At 46.2% G+C, this 24,590-nt stretch overlaps 2 protein-coding genes across 3 annotated transcripts in view; one reads left to right on the top strand and one right to left on the bottom strand.

The window, feature by feature from the left end:
• taf1c (TATA-box binding protein associated factor, RNA polymerase I subunit C) overlaps positions 1 to 21,551 on the top strand; it is a 21,571-nt gene extending 20 nt beyond the window's left edge. Inside the window, exons 1-15 of one of the 2 annotated variants that reach the window (XM_037546024.1) lie at positions 1 to 351; positions 4,602 to 4,695; positions 5,185 to 5,237; positions 5,352 to 5,447; positions 5,551 to 5,606; positions 7,156 to 7,403; positions 7,808 to 7,936; positions 9,037 to 9,154; positions 10,727 to 10,798; positions 11,238 to 11,373; positions 11,844 to 11,969; positions 12,395 to 12,572; positions 13,754 to 13,885; positions 15,009 to 16,454; positions 20,940 to 21,551. The exon at positions 1 to 351 is cut by the window's left edge and continues 20 nt beyond it. In XM_037546024.1, coding sequence (XP_037401921.1) covers positions 181 to 351; positions 4,602 to 4,695; positions 5,185 to 5,237; positions 5,352 to 5,447; positions 5,551 to 5,606; positions 7,156 to 7,403; positions 7,808 to 7,936; positions 9,037 to 9,154; positions 10,727 to 10,798; positions 11,238 to 11,373; positions 11,844 to 11,969; positions 12,395 to 12,572; positions 13,754 to 13,885; positions 15,009 to 16,450 — 3,051 coding nt within the window. In that variant the 5' untranslated portion in view covers positions 1 to 180 and the 3' untranslated portion in view covers positions 16,451 to 16,454; positions 20,940 to 21,551. Of the gene's footprint in view, positions 352 to 4,601; positions 4,696 to 5,184; positions 5,238 to 5,351; positions 5,448 to 5,550; positions 5,607 to 7,155; positions 7,404 to 7,807; positions 7,937 to 9,036; positions 9,155 to 10,726; positions 10,799 to 11,237; positions 11,374 to 11,843; positions 11,970 to 12,394; positions 12,573 to 13,753; positions 13,886 to 15,008; positions 16,455 to 18,431; positions 18,933 to 20,939 lie in introns of those variants that run through there. The other variant, XM_037546025.1, reaches the window with a different exon arrangement.
• ccng2 (cyclin G2) lies at positions 19,015 to 24,378 on the bottom strand. The gene is made up of 8 exons (XM_017717989.2): positions 24,271 to 24,378; positions 23,264 to 23,406; positions 22,693 to 22,830; positions 22,256 to 22,506; positions 21,829 to 21,907; positions 21,631 to 21,729; positions 20,953 to 21,155; positions 19,015 to 19,920 (listed from the first exon to the last, which is right to left on the bottom strand). Exons 2-8 carry the CDS (start codon positions 23,366 to 23,368, stop codon positions 19,806 to 19,808), a joined length of 990 nt encoding a protein of 329 aa, XP_017573478.1. The 5' UTR covers positions 23,369 to 23,406; positions 24,271 to 24,378; the 3' UTR covers positions 19,015 to 19,805.
• Positions 24,379 to 24,590: the final 212 nt, after the last annotated feature.

Below are 24,590 nucleotides of genomic sequence, written 5' to 3'. Positions count from 1 at the left end.
TGGCACGCGCGCGCGGCCGGCCACCATGTGCTCGGTTTAGTCCATGTGGGATATAAAAGTCCTAAACGAGCTGCTGCGGTTTTAATCTAAAGCAGCGGATTAGAGCAGAGCTTTAAATATTTACGCGGTTTTATAAAGAGAGTTAGTCCGGAGTAATAACCAGGGCCGCGCTCGGGCCGAATGGACGGAGCACAGGCCCGGACTTGTTTCGGTAACATGGACAACAAATTCCCGGCGCAGCTTTTCCCACATTTCTACCTCGACGGCCCGCCGGATTTGAAGCCGACGCACCTTTACGGTGGCTGGGGCTCCTACGGACAAGTCCTGCGGGCGGTCTCCACAACAGCTCAGGTACAAACCGAAAACTCATACAACCATTTTCGAGTTTTCCCGTTCCACCTTAAATGTGACAGCTGTTATATGGTGGTGTCTGGGGCGCCAGTATGTAAGTGCAGCACTATTTAAGGTGGAACGGGAAAATTCGAACAGGAAGCCAACTACAGCCTCGTTTTTAGCTCTGACTTGACTCTTAAAAGCTGGTTCTTCAGCGAAAGCATGGCTCTGTTTGGAACCATGAGTTCTATGTAATTGGCGGTAGAACAATTTAATTCTTAAAGGGGAACTCCACCCGTTTTTTTGAAATTTCCGCACAGGTAAACGCGTAAAATGTAAACAGAGTCGTTCAGAGCGGTTCGGTGTGAAACGCTCTGTTCTGGAGAAACTTGCTGAATCCGATCTGTTCACAGTGGTGGTGATGGGAACCAGACGTCCCCTCTAAAAGCTCCTCCTAGACAGTCACTACATGAAGTGGTTATGAATTCGCGGCCTGTTATGTGCTTGTTTTGGCCCCAAACGCATTTTATTAAGCTTATTTGAATCCATTCATGGCGGAGGGATACATGAAGGTTGTTTTATAGCAAAATAGTCTCCAAAGAACCCCCCCCCCCATTTCACCCTCATCAACACTCTATATAAACTCAGAAGACTCGTGTAGGTTCTCTGGTGGTTCTGGATGGTAAATAAAATGTTTACATCTGTTTTGTAGTCATGGTGACGCTTGGTTCCCATCACCACCACTGTAAAGACATCAGAGTCTCTACAATCAACCATTTCACACCAAACTGCTGAATGACACCTCAGTCACTTAATCATGTAGAAAATGTAAAAAATTGGTGGAGTTCTCCTTCTAATGCTTCTCTGCATGGAGGAGTGGTTCTTCAGGTTGATGGTGAATGTGTTGTTTTTGAATATAGTTCTACGTAGAACCACTTCGACATAGAACCATATGCAACACGTTCTCCAGCAATTAGAGAAAGCGGTACACCATGCAAAGAACTATTTAGGCACAAAATGGTTCTAAACACAAATCAAGGGTCTAAACGGAACCTTTTCCCCACCCTTTCATAAAATAGCCATCAAAGTTACGTGTATTCAGCATTTCGCTAAGTGCACTAAAGCAGGTCTAATTAGGCTTCCCTTTTAATCAGAGATGCAGTTAAGTGTTTTATACTGATGATCTGCTCGATATGCTTAGAAAAGCATATTGTGATACAATTTATCACGATGACGATAAATATTGTCCGATTACAAGCTCCATGTTTTAAGTGTTAATAGCACAGCGTTAGTAATATGGGCTGTGCTTACAATGGCAATAAAAATTTAAAATTACACTATATATTTATGTATAATCTGTGTGTGTGTTTGTGTATATACACACTGTATTTCCAAAAGTTTTCACTCTCCCATCCAAATCACTGAATTCAGGTGTTCCAGTCACTTCCATGGCCACAGGTGTATAAAGCCGAGCCCCTCGGCCTGCAGACTGCTTCTACAGACATTAGTGAAAGAATGGGTCGCTCTCAGGAGCTCAGTGAATTCCAGCGTGGTGCCGTGATCGGACGCCACCTGTGCAGCAAGTCCAGTCGTGAAATTTCCTCACTACTAAATATTCCACAGTCCACTGTCAGTGGGATTATAACACAGTGGAAGCGATTGGGAACGACAGCAACTCAGCCACGAAGTGGTCGGCCACGTAAAATGACAGAGCGGTCAGCGGATGCTGAGGGGCATAGTGCGCAGAGGTCACCAACTTTCTGCAGAGTCGATCACTACAGACCTCCAAACTTCATGTGGCCTTCAGATCAGCTCAAGAACAGCGTAGAGAGCTTCATGGAATGGGTTTCCATGGTCGAGCAGCTGCATCCAAGCCTTACATCACCAAGCGCAGTGCAAAGCGTGGAATGCAGTGGAGTAAAGCGCCGCCACTGGACTCTAGAGCAGTGGAGACGAGTTCTCTGGAGTGACCAATCACGCTTCTCCATCTGGAAATCCAATGGACGAGTCTGAGTTTGGAGGTTGCCAGGAGACGGTACTTGTCTGACTGCATTGTGCCGAGTGTAAAGTTTGGTGGAGGGGGGATCATGGTGTGGGGGTGTTTTTCAGGAGTTGGGCTCGGCCCCTTAGTTCCAGTGAAAGGAACTCTTAAAGCTTCAGCACCAAGAGATTCTGGGCAATTTCACACTCCCAACTTTGTGGGAACAGTTTTATACACACGTGTGTGTGTGTGTGTGTGTGTGTGTGTGTGTGTGTGTATAAAAACTGGCATTTGATTGACAGATCGTTACATTGTGAGCGTTTCTTGCTGAATTCCGAACATAAAAATCAGCATATCCCTCGGTTCAGTGCTGGTTTCTCTGTTTCTAACTCATCTCCGTGTCCGGTGAGGAAACCCGCTGAAAGAGACAGATGAGTTAAATCCACGGTTTGAGGACTCTTGTTCAGGCACACTCCGCTGCCTCAGTGTCTACTGTATTATGTCACGAGGTTAGAGCCAGTTAGGTGGAAGTCCAGCTCGCTGGCACACAGTAACAGGACCACGTTCTATTTGTGGATTCGAGAGACTTGCTGGAACGCAGCGCCTGCTTGTAGATTAATCAAATCCTGTCCCCCAGGAATTAAATGTTGGAGAAATGAGCAGCGTTAGAGACGCGTCTGAGCCAAGACTGAGACCAGATTAAGACTTTTTTCAGAATGTAGAAATAAAATGAGGAAAGGGTAAAAGCTGAAATTTATGCATGATATGTTTATAAATACGAATTTATTAGACTTTTAATGAAATATGTGAGGCTAAACAAGAAGAAGAAAACATTTCATCTCATTTTTTGTCATTTTCCAGCGTTTGGACTAATTTTGGCCTAACTTGTGTAAATTTAATGACGAATGGACTAAAAGAAACGGCCCCAAATGACCTGGAAGGACGCCTGGTTCCAATGACGGCCCGATGCTGCGCCGCTTTTCCTGAAAATATGAACAAACATCAGCCAGAAGATAAAAAATATTGAAATCCTTCATTTCGTCAGCCGTGCAGTCGATTTCAGTGTCGCTCCAAAGCTGTTTTGCTTTTGTTTTTTCTCAGACTGAGAAATCCGGAAGGACTCAGAGTTCAAAGCACTGAGGCTGCGTTCACATTTCCCAGTTGAAGTGGCACAAATCCGATATTTTGCCCTAATGTGACTCAGATCTGACATTTTCCGGGCTGTGTGGACGCAAGAAGCTTAAGAAATCCGATTACTGAGCTAAAATCCAGCCTCTTTATCAGATTATCAGAGACGAGACCTTTAATTTCGGCCCTGATGGCCGTACAGTACCACGGCACTAGAATCAGACCATGGATTGAACATGAAGGTTCGCTTGTAGGTAAATATAGCAGTGTTGCCGTCCGCCCAGTGAACCGGCCGTGAGATTTGAGCCGCGATCAGAGGCTGATACACGAGTCTCGCTGCATGTGTGACGACTTCTCTGACAGAGGTATTCAGGTCAAAGCCTTCAAGGCTAAGATGTTGGCATTAAGCCTGGAGGTCAGGTGTGAGGACAGAGTGGCTGACCATGTACAGTCACCGTTGAGTGAACTATCACCGATGCCAGTAACCCGTCCTGTGGACCTTCCTTCGCCCGATATTGCACACAGGGGGTCTCTTACTAATTCCACCAAAAACCCACCAATATTCATAGCCCTTTGCATAATTAAAGGCTTCTTTGCATCGTGAAAGATTGATGGACAATGTGCTGTGGTTGGTTCTATGTAGCACCAAAAAGGGTTCTTCTATTATTATGATGAGCTTATTAAATAACAGAACCATTTTTGGTGCTGTATTGAACTATTTTCAAAAGGTTCTGTATAGAACCATCTACAGAAGCAGATTTGTGAGGTCAGACGCTGATATTGGACGAGAAGGCCTGGCTCACAGTCTCCGCTCTAATTCATCCCAAAGGTGTTCTATGGGGTTGAGGTCAGGACTCTGTGCAGGCCAGTCAAGTTCTTCCACACCAAACTGGCTCATCCACGTCTTTATGGACCTGCTTTGTGCACTGGTGCTCAGTCATGTTGGAGCAGGAAGGGACCGTCCCCAAACTTCCCACAAAGTTGGGAGCGTGAAATTGTTGGACTTGTTGCCCAGGTGGCTTTATACACCTGTGGCCATGGAAGTGACTGAACACCTGAATTCAGTGGTTTGGGTGGGGAGTGAAAACCTTTGGAGATGTAGCGGATGAATCAAAGTGCCGTGTGTTGAACGTTGTCTCTGGTTTGCGTGCGACGACAGACGCCGCTGGAGTTTCAGGCCCAGCATGTGGCGGAGGGAGAGATGTGGGTCCCTGTCGAGCCGATGGTGACGCCACTTCTGCCGCCCAATAAAGGTAACGCGGCGCTCTCATTCAGATCCGTCTGCCACACTTTTTATTCTTTTAATAACAATAAACAAACTGTTTGCAGCTCCCTGTGGGATCTGGGGGGCTTAAAGCAGAGTCTGCTGTCAGGATTTGTCAGGAGATGTCAGGAGAAATGATCTTGTGTTTGAATTCATTTTGCTGGAACTGAATGAAGGACCATCTGACTGCGACTGATCAGGGATTGATTTTTGGTTTGGAAATAAGGCTGCCGGATGCTTTATTTCACAAACGTAGAACCGATGCAGATGCAGGCTGTTTGGCTTTGGGGTGGAAAAGAGGCCAGTGTTTTAACTTGAAGCTTCCATTAGCTAATCCTTCAGTCTTGCCTGCACCTCTGTTGTGGAGATTGGGCCTAGTAAAGAGGGTTTTTGAAATATGGGAAGTGTAATGTGTCTTGAAGTCCTGTTTCCAATGTTTTCAATTGATCGCGTTTTTTTTTTTTTTTCCCCTTCCAAGATGCCAAAATCTACTTTGGCCCACCTGTCAGTCCGGATGATTTCCCTGAGCATGTAAGTTTCCAATCGTCTACTTTCTCTGGAGGAAGAGATGCCAGTGGGATGTTATGGAGGCTGTCTGTGTAGTTTTGACACCGGCGTTTAGTTTTTTTTTTATTTTTTATGTAGATGCATCATTTCCATGTGCATCACTGTATGGATTCCTTCTTTACCATGGGCCAGCTGCTCGGAGAGGACTTCGGCTCTGGAGGAATGTGCTGTAAGGTATCTTCTTCTAGTTTGTTTATTATATGTCAGCGTTTACTCGTCATGTATTTGGGTGTCGTTTAGCGTTTTTTACAACTTTTTGTTTTGGTTTGTTTTTAAGGATCGCATCAGAGTGCCAAACATGCAGAGGTTTGTGGACAGCTTAAAATACAAGAAGTAAGTCTGGCTGGGACAATGGGATTTCAGAGATGGGCACCCTGTCTATGGCTACGTTCACAGAACACGCCTCGTTACTCAAATCTGATTATTTGCTCGGATCCGATCTTTCGGACTCGGTGGTTCACACTCGTTTAAGTGACTCAAGTCTGTCATTAATGTGATGAACCGGCTCCTGAACTGACCCTCAGGAGCTCCTCCTACTCAGTAACGTCACGTGACTGAATCACTGCATCATCAGCACAAACTAACGAGCAGAACGAGCTTCGCTGAGAAGATCATTAACTCTGATCAGCTCTCAGCTTCATTATTAGAGCCAGACGGAGGAGAAAAGGCGAGGTGAGCTGCTTTTCCACCGTTTACAGGCTTTAACGTCTGTTCAACGCCGTTGCCATGGTAACGCTGAATGATGGTGCAGTGGAAAAAAGCACATGAATTCCCATCTGAGGGTCACGTAAAGGTCACATGGCCACGAATCGGATACAAATCCAATCCAGGACCACATATGAAAGTGACTCGGGTCGATCTGAAGAGATCCGATTTGCGTCCACACAGCCCTGAAAACACCAGATCTGAGTCACATCAGGGCAAAAAATCAGATTAGTGCCACTTCAGCCGGGTAATGTGAACGCAGCCCTTTTCGTGGGGTCAGCTGGGGGTGTGCACAGGGACCCAAATATTCGGGTCACCATTTGAGGTGCCGGCATTTGAGTACTGGAATCACTATTTGGGCATTTGTTGCCTTTCGTCACATTTTCTGTTTTAACAGGACTGTGAAACCTGACCGTGCAGAGGTGGCACAGTTAGCCTGGCTTTTGTCACTGAATAGGCCGACCTGACGTTTGGTCCAGAAACGGTTCACATGTTTCTCTGACTCGAAATGTTGGCACATCATCCAGTGAGGAGAAAAAACACCTGTGGAGGGCCACGTGTCTCCATCATCCGGGCTCACTAATTGGCTGTAGTTTCAGCTCATTAGCGGCTTATTTAACTCACTCGATATGAAACCCTACCGGTCTGCTTTTGAATGATGAAATGTTTGGAAACGTATTTTTATACATGCTGAATTTTTACATTTTATTTTAGTCACCTAAAAAGCTAAACTGCAGCTCTGTACCTTCTACATGGATTCGGACAGAACTCTGATCATCTATTTATTTATTTATTTTTTTTTTTCTCCACAATTAACCAGAAATCTGCTCCTAAATCTTAGACACTGAAATGTTAAAGTTGCACATCAAATAATGAACTTGACTCGTTTTAGTGTCCCCATGTGATGCTTATTATGGAGAAAAGGAGCATAATACAATGAGATGATGTTAAACTGAGATAATACAACGGTTACTGTTCAACGGTTGGAGCCCCAACACTTCACCCCTCTATCCGAACAAGAATCGGGACACCCCACCCCTAGACGCGGACACACTAAACTAAGGCTAAGGGCTGGGCGGTAGGTGCGAGGGGCGAAACAGGAATGGGCCCAAGTTTAACTTGATTTTAATGTGTCCTGGAGGGCCGTAATCCAGTCTAGTCCCCTGTCCTTTTGCAGGTGTGAGTTGAAACGGACTCTTTCGTGTGTGCACCGCTACCACGATCTACTGAGTGACGTTTTCTGTGATATTCCGTCCGCTCTCCTGGCTGAGCTTCTTCATGAGGAGTTAACTCTCCAGAGGGACCTGGAGGAGTTCCAGCCCAACACCACCGGAGGCGCTCTAGGCTACTTTCCTCTTCAGGTCGTTGATGGTCTTAAAGAGTCCTGTCTCGTCTATCCCAGTGGAGATGCTCTCAACGTTCTGAGTATCCTTCACTGTAGGATTCAGTGTCTGATCGGAACACGTCGGAAATCGGACTGGATTGACCGTGGAGATAGTTAGTGTGGACGTATGGAATGATGTGTGCATGTCTTTTTTTTTTTTTTTTTTTTTTTTTTGTGGTGAGTTTGACGTTTAATCTTTATGGTTTTGAAGCACGTCGTTCACCCTCCAGCCCTTAGTCCAGTTATGGAAACTGAGCTGCCACGACGACCTGAAATTCATTGTTTATATAGCGTATTTCCATATATCTGCCTATTAGTGTGGCCCCGCCCGGTCACGCTGAAGTTAGGAGGAGTGTTTCGGCTCCGTCTGGTTGTGAAATGAGGCACGGTGCACTTGCATCTTACTGCCACCTCCACCTTTTACTACTTAACTGTATTACCTCAGATTTCCACAGAGTGGTGCTGGAATTCAGTGATGATAAACCTCCCGTTATGAACATGGAAAATGCACCGCTGGTGTTTAAACTGAATGGAACGGTCAGACAGATCAGCTCGGCCAGATTGGATGATGAAGGTAAGACTGAAGTGCCTTCATATGTCCACCCAGAGGTCTGTAGTCCAGCCAGTCAAACATCATCAAATTAATCACGGAAACCATTAGGCCAATGATTAAACATAACCCCCCGACCCCAAGTTGACATGTTTAGTTTCCAGAGGTGTAGACTAGAGTCGTGTGGCTCGGGTCCGACTCGAGACTGACTCGAGTCATGATTTTGATAACTTGAGACTCGGCTCAAAAAAATTCAAGAAGGACTTGGGACTTGACTTTAACTTCAACACCAGTGACTCGGATTTGAGCGCCAGGACTCAGAGGCTCGAGAGGGAAAACTCGAAGCTGTTGGCGACAGAAAGTCGATTTCAGCTTCATCATTTTGCTGTTTTCTCTAAACTGTTCGGTTCGGCTGTTTTGGTTTCTGTTGTACTCCAAGTTCAGTTTAAACTAGCGCCTTTTTAAGCAGACCTAGTTTTTAGTTTAGTCCTGTGGCCAGTGTTCCTTTTTTCATGTGCAGTTGCCGGACTCTGTGTATACAGTCATAGTTATCTGTGCATCATCATGGATTTAGTGTTTTAGTTGGAAGAATAAAAAATTAATTGAATTAATGAATCTACAGCCATACACTGCTAACACGCTGTCATTACGGTCTACAGTACTGTTACCGTTAGTCAGCGTTACGGCCTTAAATTATCCGAATGCAGACTGGCTTGTTTAGGACTGTACTGACTCGGAACTTGAACCGCGACTCCACTGTCTTGACTTGGGACTTGCTTGCGAGTAAAAACTTAGAAGCTTGCAGAGGTGGGAACAAGTCACTATTAGGGGGCAGTGGTGGGCTGGAGGTTAGGGAACTGGCCCCATAACCGGAAAGTCGCCGGGTAGATTCCCGGAGTCGGCAGTACGTGCCTGCCTGCATCACAAGAGTGGACACACACACACACACACACACACACACACACACACACACACACACACACACACACACACACACACAGGAGCCGCAGCAGTAGGGAGCTTTTAACGTTTGTCTGTATTGCATTGTGCATTTCTGTCACTGAATGTCAAATATTCCAATGGTTCAAATCTGGAATATTATTTTGACGTGTGTGTGTGTGTAGATGCCATCGGGGTGCGTTCGGATTATTTCTGTGGTGTGTGGCTGATGAGTGACTCTGGGCGTCCACAACCGTTGGAGGTGATCAAGCTGAAGGAGCGCTGCAGCAGCCTCAACGTCAGGTGAGCTTGAGCTCGTCCCCACTGGTCTGGTCTAAACGTCTGGTCTGGTTTAGCCCTCATACAGCGCTGCCCTTCGAAAGTCCAGCAAAGTATAGTCTGTTTGTCGACAGTGTATGAAGAGAGTGATTCCAAATGCCTTGTATCCGTTTGAAATTTCCGGTTTGATGAGTTTTGTTTAAAGAATAGCAGCTGATATGTAACGGAACGCACACGCTGCTCTGAGGTGGTGTTAATCGTAATCTAGCACTCCCCCGAAGGGGCCACCCCTTCATGAGTCTGAGTGCTGTAGTTATTTGAAAATATCAGGCGATGGTTTTTAATCATATTCACATTTGTAGAAGTCGGATTACGTTTTGTTGGTTTTCCATGTGTAAAGTAAGTTAACCCTCCATTTATTTGCTGAGCCCCGCCTCCCCCACCCCAACGGTAATTCTGCGATTATTCACGTTCTCTGTAGAGGATGCATTCATTTATTTTCACGTTAAAAACGTGGAATTTGGCCAGGAGCGCCGAAGTTTCATTCAGTCCAGATGCCTTTCGGTCTGTACTCCCGTGTTTACAGTCAGCTGTTCTGTGTGGCTGTGTGTTCAACCTCCACACTGACCCACTAATCCAATTCACCGTGACGCGTGGACGGACATCCGAAGCTGTGGAACAGGTTTTTGTTGACACTGAAGTGGGGAGGAGGCTTCTAGGTCGGGGCGTTTCGTACAGAAGTGCTTGAGCTGTTGCTCTGGCTTTAAAAACGTGAACCAAGTGGGTTTTTACCGAAAAAGCTCTGTCAAGCTGTTTGACGCGTAGCTGTGCAGTTATTTATGTGCAGTGTTACTATACTACACTGAGAGACTGCACTAACCACAATGCACTGTGGTTGGTAGGCTGAAGACCGCGTCCTGTACATTGTAGGTGAAACGTGTTGCAGCATGTCAGGATTTCTGAAGTGAGACTGCAGGGAATGCTGGAGCCTCGAGTTTCCCTGGAGAATTTCCCTTGTTTATGTAATTATCCAAGGGGTCGGTGATACGATAGAAATACAGTATTGTGATACTTAGAGCCACATTTTAAAAAAATACTACCAAAAACTGTGAATACTGTGATTTTTATTCAGTATTTGGCACTAAATCCCACTAAATTGGGCGAAATTTGCTCTTTTAAAATGTAATTTAGTCTTTTTTTTTTTTTTTTTTTTTATCATTTATTTGAAATGGCCACGCTTCGTTCACCGGGCTTCTGGATTACCATCACAATCAATAACAGTAAACCTTACTGACTTACTGTACCCGACAAGATGACGCTCAGAAACGAGAGGTAGGGGTAAAAATAAGGAATGGGACACGGCCTTGGTGTTTGTCGAAAGACATCTGTCTGTTTATCAGCATAGGAGCTGCGTTTACAGGCTGTTTCAGTTCTGAAGGATCCGTACTGGACGTTGGGTGTTTATCACGAATGACGGGAACAGGAGGCATTCAGATCGGCTCGTGGCTCAGCCGTGGGTGTGTGTCTGTGGTCAGTTATGAAGCTCTTAATCTGTGTGTGTAATCTAAGCAGCAGCCTCTCCTTTTCTGTTTGTAGTCCTCATGTTCGTGCAGAACTTGTTGTGGCCAGTGAAAGTGGAGCAGCCTATCTCTGGACTGTGGGAAGCCGGTGAGTGTGTACATCATGTCCTGGACTTTATCACCATGTTTTAGCTCTGTGTGCTGTGGAACGCTGTGCCTGGCGTTTTGTGCCTCAGATAGTTCTTATGAGTTTAGTCCACCCAGATGCCCGTTGTTGGCTGTTCTCACACCTGAGTAGTAGTAGGGGGGGGTGGAGGGGTCAGATTGAAACGTAGTGTATACTTTGAATAATATCCGTCTACCCATCTATGTCTATATATGGATGGATGAGTAGATGGAGATGGATGGTGTGTGTGTGTGTGTGTGGGGGATATATCCAATCCCGTGTGTGTGGAGTCCTGTTACTGTGTTGCCTGATGCACAGATGTGTGATTTCAACCAATTTTCTAACTGAAGGTTATGTTACTGTAAAACGGTCCTTCCGGTGTAATTAAGGCGTCATTGTGGGCTGATTTTCTATCTTCTAGGCCTCAGAAGTTTCGGGATGAGCCGTCAAACCTGTACTTCAATGCCAAGTCGTCGTGGCGGTGGTGTGAGTTCTCGGCGCACCCGAGAGTGATGGTTTTCGCTGACAGGACAGGAGCGGAGCTCACGGACAGCAGGGTATGACCTTATTGCTGTAGACGTAATACTGGCTAACTGCAGGTTTTATAAAAAAAGGATTTAACTCAGGCTGCGAAATAGTCTGAGTAGTTTAGAGTTCCAGTACAGGTGGATGCAGTGTGTGAAACGGTGAAATGTAAAGCAGGTTTTTGACGGCTTGTTTAAAACGTGACGCTCCTGTTTTGTTGCGGGTGCATTGAGTTTGTTCCAAGTTAGAACTGAGAGAGTGTTTATTGCATGTAGTGAGTTTTATTAGTATTGAGTTTTTGCCACAGTACCCACCCCTGCAGACCTTGAGAGTTGAATCATAGGAATATTAAAGAGGCACAGAAGCATCTCTGTAGGACGTTCTGAACCTCAGCTGTACCGTTTCCTGGCACTGCTGGTGCCCGAATGATTAGATTCCATTATTGATTGACTGTGGATTGATTTATCCTCTTTTTTTTTCCCTTCTTTTCTTTTCTTTCTAGAGCAGAGACTGTTCTCACACACTTTTCCGGATTGGGAAGACGGCTGGCTGTAAAAGAGGAGAGAGAGTCTATTTAGCCAAATATCTGGGCCAGAGTCACGCTTACCACCACCTCATCGCTACACAGGTGAGAACTCGAGATGGACCAATCAGCATTTCAGCCGATACCAATCGCCTTTCAGCACGACCAGCCAATGGCCCATACCAATCAAGGGCGGGTCTGGAGAAAGATTGTTGAATCGCTGGTATTTTGTCCGTGCTGTGCTCATGCGCTCTTTCTCTGCTGTAATCATACATGATAGCAATCAAAACCGTCTCAACTGTCCCTTTTCTCTCCTTCACACAAGGCCAATGTAGAACCACTAGACTGCATTTAATCAACAGCAGTTCTGGTTTCTCAGCTCGTGAAGTCTTGGTGCGGGATTGTGTAACTGGGAAGGCGCGTGGCGCCGCGATGAAGCATGTGAACTGCAGTCACCGAAGTACAGGGTGATGTCTAAATTGGTGGTCATGTGGGATTAAAAGCCGTTTCTCCCTCTTTCTTTCTCTCAGTTCTCCGCGTACATCCTGGACGAACGAATGCCGAGTGTTCCTGCGCTGAAGTGGGAGCACATGATGGAGTCCCCTCCGTGTTTTGCCCAAGCTGTACCGGCATTGGACTCGAGCGGCACCTCCAAAATTCTGCTGGGAGCGCAGAAAGCGCAGGAGACTGTGCTGCTGCAGTATTCAGGTCAGAATGGGACACCGGCACATAAACACACACATGTACATGCAAGTCTGGAGTATCTGCTTTGTGTTGTGGAAGCTAAGTAGTAGCAAATTTCTCAAGTTACATAACCCCCTATGCCTGCAGTCTGGATTTGGCATAAGAACAGTGAAGAGCACTTCAGGGCTTTTTATAAAGTCAATAATGTATCGGCAAGAACACTCTGTCGTTGCTTTTGGGACAAAAGTTGTTGTTTCTTATCTTTTGACACAATTTGAAAAAGGCAGTTGCCCAGAAATGGTCCAGAATTATTTGAAAAGTAATGTTTTTCCATTCACTTCCATTAAAAGTTAATGTTTTTGCTTTTTCTGTAAAGTTACCTTTTATGGACTTATGGTCTTGTTATGACATCTTCAATATACACTCACCGGCCACTTTATTAGGTCCACCTTGCTAGTAAAAGGCTGGACCCCCTTTTGCCTTCAGAACTGCTTTAATTCTTCATGCCAGACTTTCAACAAGGTGTTGGAAACGTTCCTCAGAGATTCTGGTTGGTTATTTGAGTTCCTGCTGCCTTTCTATCATCTGGAACCAGTCTGCCCATTCTCCTCTGACCTCTCACATCAACAAGGCATTTTCGTCCTCACAACTGACCGCTCACTGGATATTTCCTCTTTTTCGGACCGTTCTCTGTGAACCCTAGAGATGGTTGAGCGTGAAAATCCCAGCAGATCAGCAGTTTCTGAAATACTCAGACCAGCCCGTCTGGCACCGACAACCACGCCACGTTCAAAGCCCCTTAAATCCCCTTTCTTCCCCGTTCTGATGCTCGGTCTGCACTTCAGCAAGTCGTCTTGACCACCTCTACATGCCTAAATGCAGTGAGCTGCAGCCGTGTGATTGGCTGATTAGCTATTTGTGTTAACAAGCAACTGAACATAATACCTAATACCTAGTATTAGCACCTAATAAAGTGGCTGGTGAGTGTAGACCATCACTATATAGATGTTTTTCAGTCATCATTGTCAGCCAGTCATTGCAGACCTACTCGATTGCAGGAATTCTAATTTTACATTACTTTGATAGGAAGGAAAATGTTTGGATCTGCTGACATTAAGCTCTGCTAAACTTGCTTCCTCTCTAAAACAGGTGAATTGTGTTTCTGGTATTGGGATTAACTCTGTGTGCCTGTATGTGTATTAAAGGGGGGCGTGAAGAGCCGTGTCGGGCACACGGACCCGTTCAGAAGCTCTGCAGTCCCTGTGAGAGCCTGGCGATCCGGCAGCTCCCCCACAGGGAGCAACAAGTGAAGGAGAGACTGGCAGTGCCCGCTGCAGGTTGAACGTCGGTCCATTATTGAATGTTGTTTTACGCATGTTTGATAAACCGGTCTTATCTGCAGAGGGCCAGTGTGGCTGCGGTCCAAACAAGCTGGAGCACACCTGATACCACTTGTTTAATTAGTTGGTCTTAATCTTCAAACATTTCGTCAGGTGACCTCCTGCTTTGTAGCAGTTAAAACCTGCAGCCACAGTTATAAACACACTGATGTAACTACAGGAGCTGTTTATACAGTAGTGCAATATAGACGGTGAGAGCAGTACATCATGGCTGCTTTGGCACTTCTGGTCGTTGGGCTTCTTTCACACAACAGGTAAAAGTGCCCTAAATCTGAGTTTCTCACCAGATCAGACTGTTTTGTTCGGCTGTTCGCATTGACTTTTAAATGTGATTTGTATACGACATCAGTCTGAACAGATCAGCTCCCAAACCGGCCCGAGCAGAGCGCCACGTGGCTCATCCAGAGGTAAACAATCACGACCGCCAACGAACGCCAGTCGCTCCCAGAGGAGCTTCATCTTCACCAGCATCACAGGGGCCATCATGAAGCTTCAGTGACTGACAGCTGGGCTCATCACCCAGAACGGGTTCGAGCCGTAAAAAGGGCGTGGTCACTTCTTTGGTTCACGACCTCGGATTTCCGTACCACCTATAAAAGCGTCTCAAATCTGAATTAAAAATGTCCGATTCAGTGTTTCTCTGTTCACACTGACACACATCTGTGTCAAATATGAAGCAAAAGATCAGATTTGGGCCACTTTTACCTGCTGAGTGAACAAAGCCTTAGAAACCTTAAATTGTAACCAAGCACAAGCTGTCCAAATGTGGCATTTGCCTCTCGAATGTTTTGGTAGAAGATCTGATAAGCTAGATGAGAACAAGAATGCGCAGAAAAGATTTGTGCCACATGATGTAAATACATAATATAGCCAGTTGCCCGTTGGTCATTTTCAGCTGATGGTTGTTCATGTTTTGTACTTTTTTCCCATATTTGTGCCACAGCAGTCGCAGTCACGTTCCTCCTTTTTTTTTTTTTTATATATAAACTGATTTAATTAATTAAAAATTGGTGATGAAGCAACTTTGAAAACCATTGTTTTGGTTTCGTTTTCCCCTCAGGCCTTGCAGCAGCAGCCATGAATGAGGACTTCCTCTCCGTGTTCCAGCTCACAGGAGCTGGAGACGTATTCTGCCAGATGCTGAAATTGCATTCAGACTCCCATCCAAAGCCACCCCGCAACGTAGATTCAGTAGAACCAACGTCCAGCCAGAGCTCACAATCGACACAGGTTTCTGAGGGAGAGGAAGCATCAGCAGAGGAAACTCAAAAAGAGGGTCAAGAGCAAGAAAAGTCTGACGACGAGTTGTTATCGGACAGTGATTCTGAACGAGCGCAACACCGGCGGAGGCTAAGCCAAGTAGAAGTGGTGGTCAACAATGAGTGGGATTCCCACGCTTCAGATGCCAGGGAAGAGATTAGCCATGAACCCTCTTCTGTCCTGGACTTATCCCTGCTTAATGCCCAGATCAACAGAGCTCGTCCAGTGAGGCCGGCGAGCCCAAAGACAGCAAGCGAGGAGCTAAAGCTGATCTGGAAAAAATGGCTAGCGTCTCTTCTGGATAATGCCACTACACCGAGCCAGTGCTTAGAACACTGGCAGCTCAAGACCAAATGTATAATGCAGTTTGAAGTCAAACCCAGAGACAAACTTAAGGAGGATCAGTTTCGGAGCCTGAGGAACGATCTGGCAAACGCCATGAAGAATAGACAACTGCTTACTCACGAGGGCACCTACCTGCCTCCTCTGGAAGTCGTCCCTCTTCCAGAAACGGTGGACCCCTCGGACTGGCCAGATGATCTGAGCCAGCGGCTGAGCGCCTCTTGGGGGGGTGGCTGGAGTAACTGGTGGGATGATAAGCTTGGCCTGAACCGGGACACCAAGATCGAAGCTCTGCGCAGGAAGCGCAGGCAGGAGAAGCGAGCCAAAAGCCGAAGCCGGGTGGCGCTTTCCGGAAGCTTCACCTCATCTGTCAGTTATCAGGACGATCTTTCCGGGTGGTCTTCAAGCATGAGTCAGTATCTTGGTTCAGACGTGGAGAGCTTTGGGAATTCACAGAGCGCTACGGAGGATACCGAACCGGAGACGACGCTGCCCAAGAGCACGGTGGCTCAGAAAAGACTTTCTACCAAGCGATCGTCACCAGAAACAGAATCCTTTAAATCTTTGAGAGGTTCTCCAAGTAATCCACCAGAGCAGGACTCCGCCACGTCCATTTCCCAGTCTCAGAACCAGCAACAAGGACAGGCGCTGAAACCATCGCTGTCCAGTCAGCAGAAGCCAAAGCTGTGGCAGCAACAGGACTACCTCAGCTCTCTGTTTGGCTCTCAGGAGCCGTCACAGGATCCTGGACAGGTCAACGAGGGCACCTTGCTTGTTCGCCCGGCTGCGGCCGTGTCGCAGTGCCTCGGTTCATCTTATTCATTGCAGCATCCATCCCGACACAGGACATCTTCACAGGCCTCCCAGCCTCAGAGGAAGAAGTCTCGAATGGGATTCTGAAGTGGTAAGTGATGACAGACTTCAGATACATTCATGTGACGCTTTTGTTCGAAATTCTCTATTTTTAACGAGAAATCACTCTAGTGGTGGGTAGTGGTTTCCAGCGAGCAAGATTTCTGTGGTGTGTGTTGAGCACTGAAGCACAGTCGAGCATTGTTTGCACCTATCGGGGCATATCAGTCACTCAGGCACTCCAGCACAGTTCTCATTCTAGGTTAATGCTTTCTGATGTCAGAGCTGCACAGTGAACCCACCGTAAAACATCCGCTTCTCAAAGGTTTTCCCTCTGAAAGCCACGGAACGATGCTTGGTCTGGTGGCATTCAGAAGCACTGGAATTAATCCATTTGTGAAATTCCCTCAGAAAAGGTTGAGCAGTAAGTACTTTGTAATAACAAGGTTGGCATTTGGGGGGCTGTTTCAGTGCTACAGGTGAATCGATAGGATTGAGGCTCATGTGGAGTTTCTTGCTTATTAATCTTTAATGATTTTAAAGGAATGAATCAGCCAAAGATACTAACATTGCTAGTAAATAGTGAGTCTGACTGCAGAGCTGCAGGTTTACACCCACAGTTTCACTCCAGCGGTTTCAGGCCCGTGGAGCTCAGGCGCAGTAGTACAGCGCGATAGGGCCATGTAAACAGGGTCCTTATGGGAAGGTAGAGCGTTACGAGCGTCACGTTCATATTTCAACCAGTGGCCGTTCTCCTCATGATGTAAACGGTGACGGTTGGTGCTGGTTCTATGTGTCGCCATGCCGATTACTGTTCAGGAAGGTTTACAAAACCATCAGAAACCAGAAGAAACACTTCAAGAAAAACTTGAACATTATGCTCAGTTTAAGCTGATTAGGGTAAAGTGTTATTCCTGGACACTTAAAACTGAGGTGTGTGTCTACATAACCCATTAGTTTATCCAGGACACATCAGCTGTAGCTTTTTCTTTTTTTTGTAAAGCTCTGTGTTTTATTTTTAACTTAAAGCTTAAAATTTAACGTTGGCCCAACAAGAATTGACATTTTATTGTAAGCCCATATAAAATGAGTGTTGAAGTAGCCTAAAACCCACTATGTGTGTCGGCACATCCGCTAAATGCCACTGGCTTGAACCTGCTGGAGTAAAACTGGCTCTGCAGAAGGATATTAATTAATAAGGAGTATGCCAGTTATTACTATGGAGTTGCAAAATGATCCCCATTTAGCTTTTGGGCATTATTTCTTAATATACAAAAAGTTCGTCATGTTTCACAGAGGAAACCACTTTCTCCATTTGGGGATTCCATTTAGTTTGGGTTTGTTCAGTGGCAGTAGCTTCGTTTACATGCAGCCTAATAACTCGTTAATAATACGACCAATATCTCAATCAGAATATAATATGTCCATGTAGACACTTCAGTCTGAATAGTCTAGTCCAATTGAGGCCATTCGGAATGGTTTCTAGCCTATTGACGGAGGTGGGTAATCCTGTAAATAACCCATTAAACAGAAGAATAATATCCGTGTAAACGCCTGTATCCGATTACGTTCCCTATCGGAAAGTTTCAGTCCGTTCTGCATGTGCGTCGCGTCACAGTGAGAGTTTATACCGTTCAACACGGCGGAGCAGAAACTGGTCTGCAGAGGAGACGAAGTTCATGCTCTGATCTTTAAAAGACGGCGGTGGGACGGACGTCCAGCTTGTGCGTCTCAGAGCACGACGTCTTCCTCTCGGCCTTCTTTAATAAGGACGTGTGAAGGACGTTTTCCTGAGTCTGACGTCATTTTAAAGCAGTTAAAAACACAATCACTGCTCACTGCTGCTCATCTCACTCTGACTGGACTCACAGGCTGCTGGTTGCCATGGTAACGTCTACACTAAGTGGTTCTTGTAGTGAGCATGTAAACAGAGATTTTCCATCAGATTGTTGGGTAGAGTGAGAAGAAACACCTCAGTCTTATTCAGATTATAGACTATGTTCACTCAGATTGGCTGTTTTACATGCAGATTTTCCGCAGTGTCAGCATTCGGCAGCTCAGAGGTGAAGAAGACTCCAACAGCAACATCTGGCTGCGTGATGTTGGTCTGACCGAGCTCTGGAGTCTTCGTAAGCAAAAGCAGGACACGTTCTTTCTTCAGTGCGTGTGCTTTGTCAGGACATGTGACTTGAATTGCTTTAGGCTTTCTGACATTGTAACCCAGCTGGTTGTACGTCATAGATTTCCCATTGTTTGAAGAAACAGCTGACTGTTTTGCTCCTCGGCGTTCCAGGTTTGAGCAATGGGGGGAAAAAAAAAGCGTCTGACAAACTTTGCCCTGGAAGGCGGTCGCTGAGCTGCCCAGTCACGTCCCGCGTACGGTCAGTTAGGCTGCTTTTAGAACTGCTTGCTTTTTGTTTTCAGACTAGCTTCATGATTTTGGGCACAGTGTCAGTTTGACTGTGTAGATTTTATCCATGTTTAAAGCTCCTGCTTCCGTTTGTCAATGTAAATAAAACATAAAACTCAAGATTCAGTTTCAAAATATTTTTAATGTTTCATAACATGACAAAAATAATAATAAATAAGTTAATATCTACAAAGTGCTATAGTTTTTTTTTATACATTATACAAATTTACATTTTTTTTTTTATATTGACATTTTTACATTTTGATTTTTTTTTTAACTTTGACACACACACAACAGTATTAGTTACTCCATACAGACGGCTAACTTTAACCTATCCTTTTAAGTTGGCAAGTGTTACATCATGACACTCGTACTCATGCATTCGCACACCACAACACACAACCTTGTTTGTCTCTCTGAACAAGTCGAACACATTCAGGATGGTGATGTAACCTTGTAGGGAGGTGCACAGCCCCTGCTGACACTTCCCTATAACACACTGTGCAAAGTTATGTGTACCTGGAGTTTGTTCTCCCAGTTCTAGGTGTTCATTAACAGTCTACTAAATCTTGGGTGCATCTCCTGGAATGTGACGTATCTCGACATGCACCAACGTACTAAAAACTACGACTAAAAAAAGGTTTTTTTTAAAACATTTTTCACTGTTTTAGCTGCCCGTTTTGTGCAATTCTGTTTTAAAAACCACAAGAGGAAAAGGAAGAGAAGGACCGACAGTGGGTGTAGTAGGTGGAGCGACCCTTGATAAATGAACAGAAAACAGGTCAAATTGGGTTCTTGAGTAGCTTATTGTGTGGAACCCAGGCACAGTGGCTCTTTTACTCGGGAGAGGTCTGGGTGGTTGTTGACGTTAAGATGGAAGCTAGAACGACGTGTTGAGAGGCAGCGGTAGAACGAGCTGCCACCGTTGAGGTTCCTTCCTGTAGAACGGCAGAGCGGCCTCTGATTGGGTAGCTGCGCTGCTGGCTGGGCGGTTTAGGCAGACTGCTGTTTGCGGAAGTGCGCAGGGAAGTAGGGCCCCTCTGCGTCGCTGCCCAGCGAACTGCTTAGAGACTCTTCGCCGGAGCTCAGCTCTTCAGTCCATTCCTCACTAGGAGAGGGAGAGAGAGGCAGTCAGAAGTCAGAGTAAAGAACCGAGCGACTGCATTGTGCTTATCATCGCTTGCTGGCTTACTCCTCAAATGTAATGGCAAGAATAAAACAATTAAATAATCGTGTGTGTGTGTGTGGAGTAACTTGTGGCTCAGCCAATCAGATTTAAGCATCAGAACGGTTATTACTGTGCAGTCTTCCTCACGGCACATCAACACACCCTCCCTTAGTCACAGCTGACTGTACCTGGCTGCCTATTGCCTCAACCTTCATGAAACATTGGTCACCCACCACACCTGTGCTCGAATGTTTCCACAAATAGGTGTGTGTTATTTGAACTTGGGTGTAATTAATTCCACTAGAACCTAGTTACAGAACCATATGCTGACTGAGCAGGGGCATTTATGGGTAGGTGGCGTGAGGCAGGCTGCTGTTAGGTTAAGTAACAGTGGGGTAAACTGTGGTTGCTAAGACGTGACTGGTCACTGTCCGTCACGCAACGCTGATAGGAAACCAGAGGGTGAGGAGAGGCGGGGCCAGGATAGCGAGCTCCACCTGTGCTGACGAGACGAGGCGAGGCAAGACTGTGACGTAAGAGTGACTGTATTAGCAAATCTGTGTTTCCGAGTCATAACACTGGCTTTGTACATGTGATACTCGATTGGGGTGGTTTTAGGCAGCTAAGAACCCTGAACTGAAACCGCAAGCAACTGGAGTGCGCTTTGGATTCCCCTAGAAAGCTCATGTAATTGACTGTTTACGTTGTGAACGTTCTGGGACTTTCCTCATGTTTCTGTTCCCCTGATGCAAATGGTCAGAACATTTAGCTCAGTCACAACTACGATGCCTCTGAATAGCCCTATTGTACGTTCCTAATACGTGGAGCGTGATGTGGTTTTGGACAAGCGCAGGATAAACGTCTCTAGCAAGTAATCCCACATTAACGGTCTTGACCAAGGGTTTCTGTGCGCCTGCAAGTAGTAAGAATGCCTCTCTTTTCTCTCCCTGTGTGTCCAGGTGAGCGTTTTACCTCTCGCTCTCATCCCAGCTGGCCTCCGGTATGGTTGGCAGGTCGGGGACGCTGTAGTAGCTGCTGTGGAGGTTCTGTGCGGTTCGGCGGGAAACGATCCACACCAGCTTCCTGTGGTCCGGTTTGGAGCACTCTGGGGAGGAGTACTGCATCAGGCACTGTCCCACCAGCCCTCTCCACCTCTGGAGCTCCGGCTCAGAGATCTACACATACACAGATGCCACCAGAAGAGGCACACTGGGTTACATAATATAGAGGCCGGAGAGTTCCTGATAACCTACACTCACTCGGTCTGTGGGAGTAAACCGATAGACCCGTCTACAGCTCAGCCATGCCCAAAGGCTCAGTTTGGCTCCCGTGACGTTACAGAGCATGCCTGCAATTCTTGGTGCCCCAGAGGACGCTTGGATATATTTATAGAGGCAAGTCTGAGTGAACTTGAGCTTGCATCACAACTAGGGGTCAAAGACGGACTGAAATGTTTGCCCTTCTTTTTCTGTTCTGAAAAGTTTGGCACAAGTTGTTGTTTTTGTTTTTTCCCCCAAATCGAAACAATTAAACTGAGATCATGACTGCATGACTCATATACCGAATTAAAATGCATGTTATTTATTTACTCGTTTACTGCAGGTGTACATTACAGGAGTCAGCAGGATTTGTGCTTTGACCATAACTTACCCGTAAATGCCTCTGAACGCGCTGGGCGATTTCTAGTAGGTCAGAACTCTGCAAGGCCTCGATCTCCTGCGTCAGGAGGGACAAAGCTAGCACCGAAGGCTAAAGAGAAGGAAAACGGGAGGTCAGAGATGAGGGTCATGGTTAAATTCCAAAGCCCCTCAGGCCGTATTTTGTGTGCTTTAGTGCGTCATTGCTCACTTTTGCTTTGGAAAAAAGGATCCGGCAAAGGCAGGCTTTAAGCTGGGCTTCCAGCTTGTCTAGATTCAGGATTTCTTTCCTGGAAAAGAAAAAGATGCTTATGAGATGCAGTTCAGTCACTAATATGAAAACAATATAATATATGGGCAATATAATAATGCAGGTAGGCGTTGCATAACAGGCTGTGGTGGAACAGGTGCTATCACAGCCCTCTGGTATATGGCCATATACGCAGATAACCCTCGTGTGTGTGTGTGAGATGTGACTATAGAGCACAATGACCCACATAGCGCTGAAAGCTCAAAGTGCAGTGTTGCCTTCTGCATGGTGACGTTGCAACTCAGCCATTTCACACATTTATAAGTCCAATTTTTACTTATTGGTTTGTTTCTAGCAGCGTCGCCTCGTCAGGAACCCTGTGTCTCACCTGTGTGAGGTATGCGACAGTGCAATCGCGTGGTACAGGTGTAGGAAGGTTAAGGCTGTGACGGCTTTGAACTGGAAGTTGAGCTTCTCGGAGATGATCTTCTCCATCCTGCTGAGGTCGGACACGGTGAACTTGCACTGGCCGATGCGGATCAGCTCGTGGGCGGACGCGACATCGCACTCTGCCTCGACCACTTTGGCGGCGATATGGAGGCAGCCAATACTGATGCAGGCCAGATGTTTGGGCTGAACCTGCATGTAGTCAGAAGATGCGTCAATTCAGACGACCACCTATTGGCCCTGGATATCAGATCATGGCAATAAAATGCAGCAGAAAGCCAAATCTGTTGGCGGAAGCGGCTACAATCGTGAATATTTTACCAAACAAAGTTCACAGAAGATCATTTAACATTAAAATAGGAAGACTTTGATGCGTACCTTCATCAAGGCTAGGAACCTGTCCAGCAGATTAACAGCCAGGACGAAGGTCTGAGTGCTGTAACCAAAGAAGCTGGTCAGGCTCCAGAGGTCTTCGACTTTGGCGTCGCGGCATTTCGCAGAGATTCCCTTCCCCTGCTGTGAAAATGGAGAGGATTTCATGTTTAGATTCAAATTTTCAATTTAAGGCTTAGTTTTCCAGGCTTAGTTTTCATGGTCAGTAAACACTCGACTAATCTGGAGAATCAGGCTGCGTAAATACTGATCTATACTGATCTAATGATCCTGCACAGGTGTTCCAAAGGCAGTTATACTAAAAAAAGTGAAGGTGATCCAGGCCATTTTCTACAAATCAGCTTCCAGGCCTGTTGTTTTGGCCAATAAGAGCAGAAGAGCTGCTGTGTTCTGGCTTGAGGCTCAAACACCGAGCAGGCCGACTCTGCCACTGCGGCTGTGGTGGTGGGATCACATTTACAGGACACGGCTTCATTTCATTGTTCCACTCTTGTGAACTGATTTCAATAGATCAGCGATTAATCTTTGAACCCTGTGTCCAAACAGCGGGGCTTACCTCGGTGGTGGACTCGATCAGGCTCAGTCCAGACTCTCTGGGGAGGTACTTCATCTCCTGCTCGAAGTTCGCCTTCAGCTCCTTCATCAGTTTGAAGGCCTCCATGTCCAGACTCGGTCTTGGTTAAGCGATTCAAACCCCTTCTGAAAACCAAACAAGAAAAAGAAACCAGGGTCGTGAAACTTCTCCTCCCTGGTTGTGTTCAGGCGGAGGGCGGAGACTGGCCCGGCCCACAGCCTCAGCTGGGACTCGGGCTCAGATTTCGCCCGTTGTCGCTCTTCGTACGGACGCTGGAGCTTCGATAAACGGCAGCAAAGCACAACAGCAGCTAACATGCCACAAAAACAAAGCCAAATATGGACCATATTCATGCTATTATTGCGAATAGATGACTTTATCCTTTTATTTTCGCTGGAAAAGCAGCTCGTCGTCGGCGGGGGGAGGGGCCCCTGCTCAGATTTTCTTGGCAGCAGAGAAAAAATCCCACACATTTTCCGTGTAAAACGAACCAAAACAGCTTCATCTGACCAATATATTAACCACAGTAACGCAGATTAGACTCGGCCCCTGTACAGACGACGGTATCTACCGCAATTACGAAGCTCAAGTCATCTTCATGTTCAAATGTACCCGTTCCACCTTAAGTAGCGCAGCAGCTGCAGCGCCTTTTAAGGTGGAACGGAAAAATTCCAACAACAAGCTGGCGAATAGGAAGCCGTCTTCAGCCTCGCAGCGTAACTCGATACTGTATTGTTTTCGTGAGTGAATAAAACGGAAAAACAGACCGAGGAAAACGAGATTTGGGAGTTTTAACAGGATTCGCGGGGATAAACTAAAACCGCTGAGAAGCTGGCTTCGCCCAAACTGGCGAGACGGAGCAAACAGGAAAGATTTCAAAACCCTCGACACAAACGCCGTTAACGTCGAAGTTACGCGACCCCGGGCTGCTGTAATGCAAGCCTCTCGTACATTGAGACGCAGCGACGGGATTAAAAAAAAAAATTCACCTGAAATGTCAAACGGACATTGTTGTCGTCTCGTCCTCTGTTTCTGTTTCTGGCTCTTCTCCCTTTTGTTGATGTCGCCCGTTTGCCCCGCCCCGGCGTGACGTCAGAGAGGGTCGAGACTGCACGTAGGGAACGTACGGTTGTTTTTAAGCTCTCAAAACGACGTTTTTCCTCGTTTTCTCCGCCTGTTATATCATTCATTACACTTTCAGATGAAAACGAATACATGATTGCGCTATTTCGTGTTTGAATTCGCGGAGGTGCCATTTTTGAACGCGGCGATTTAAAGGGGCTGAGTGACAGGGCCGCGGACCAATCAG

The sequence above is a fragment of the Pygocentrus nattereri genome, chromosome 16, assembly GCF_015220715.1.
Source record: "Pygocentrus nattereri isolate fPygNat1 chromosome 16, fPygNat1.pri, whole genome shotgun sequence".
Taxonomy (NCBI): Eukaryota; Metazoa; Chordata; class Actinopteri; order Characiformes; family Serrasalmidae; genus Pygocentrus; species Pygocentrus nattereri.
The sequence above is the reverse complement of the archived record's forward strand: the minus strand, read 5'-3'. Positions and strand labels throughout refer to the sequence as shown.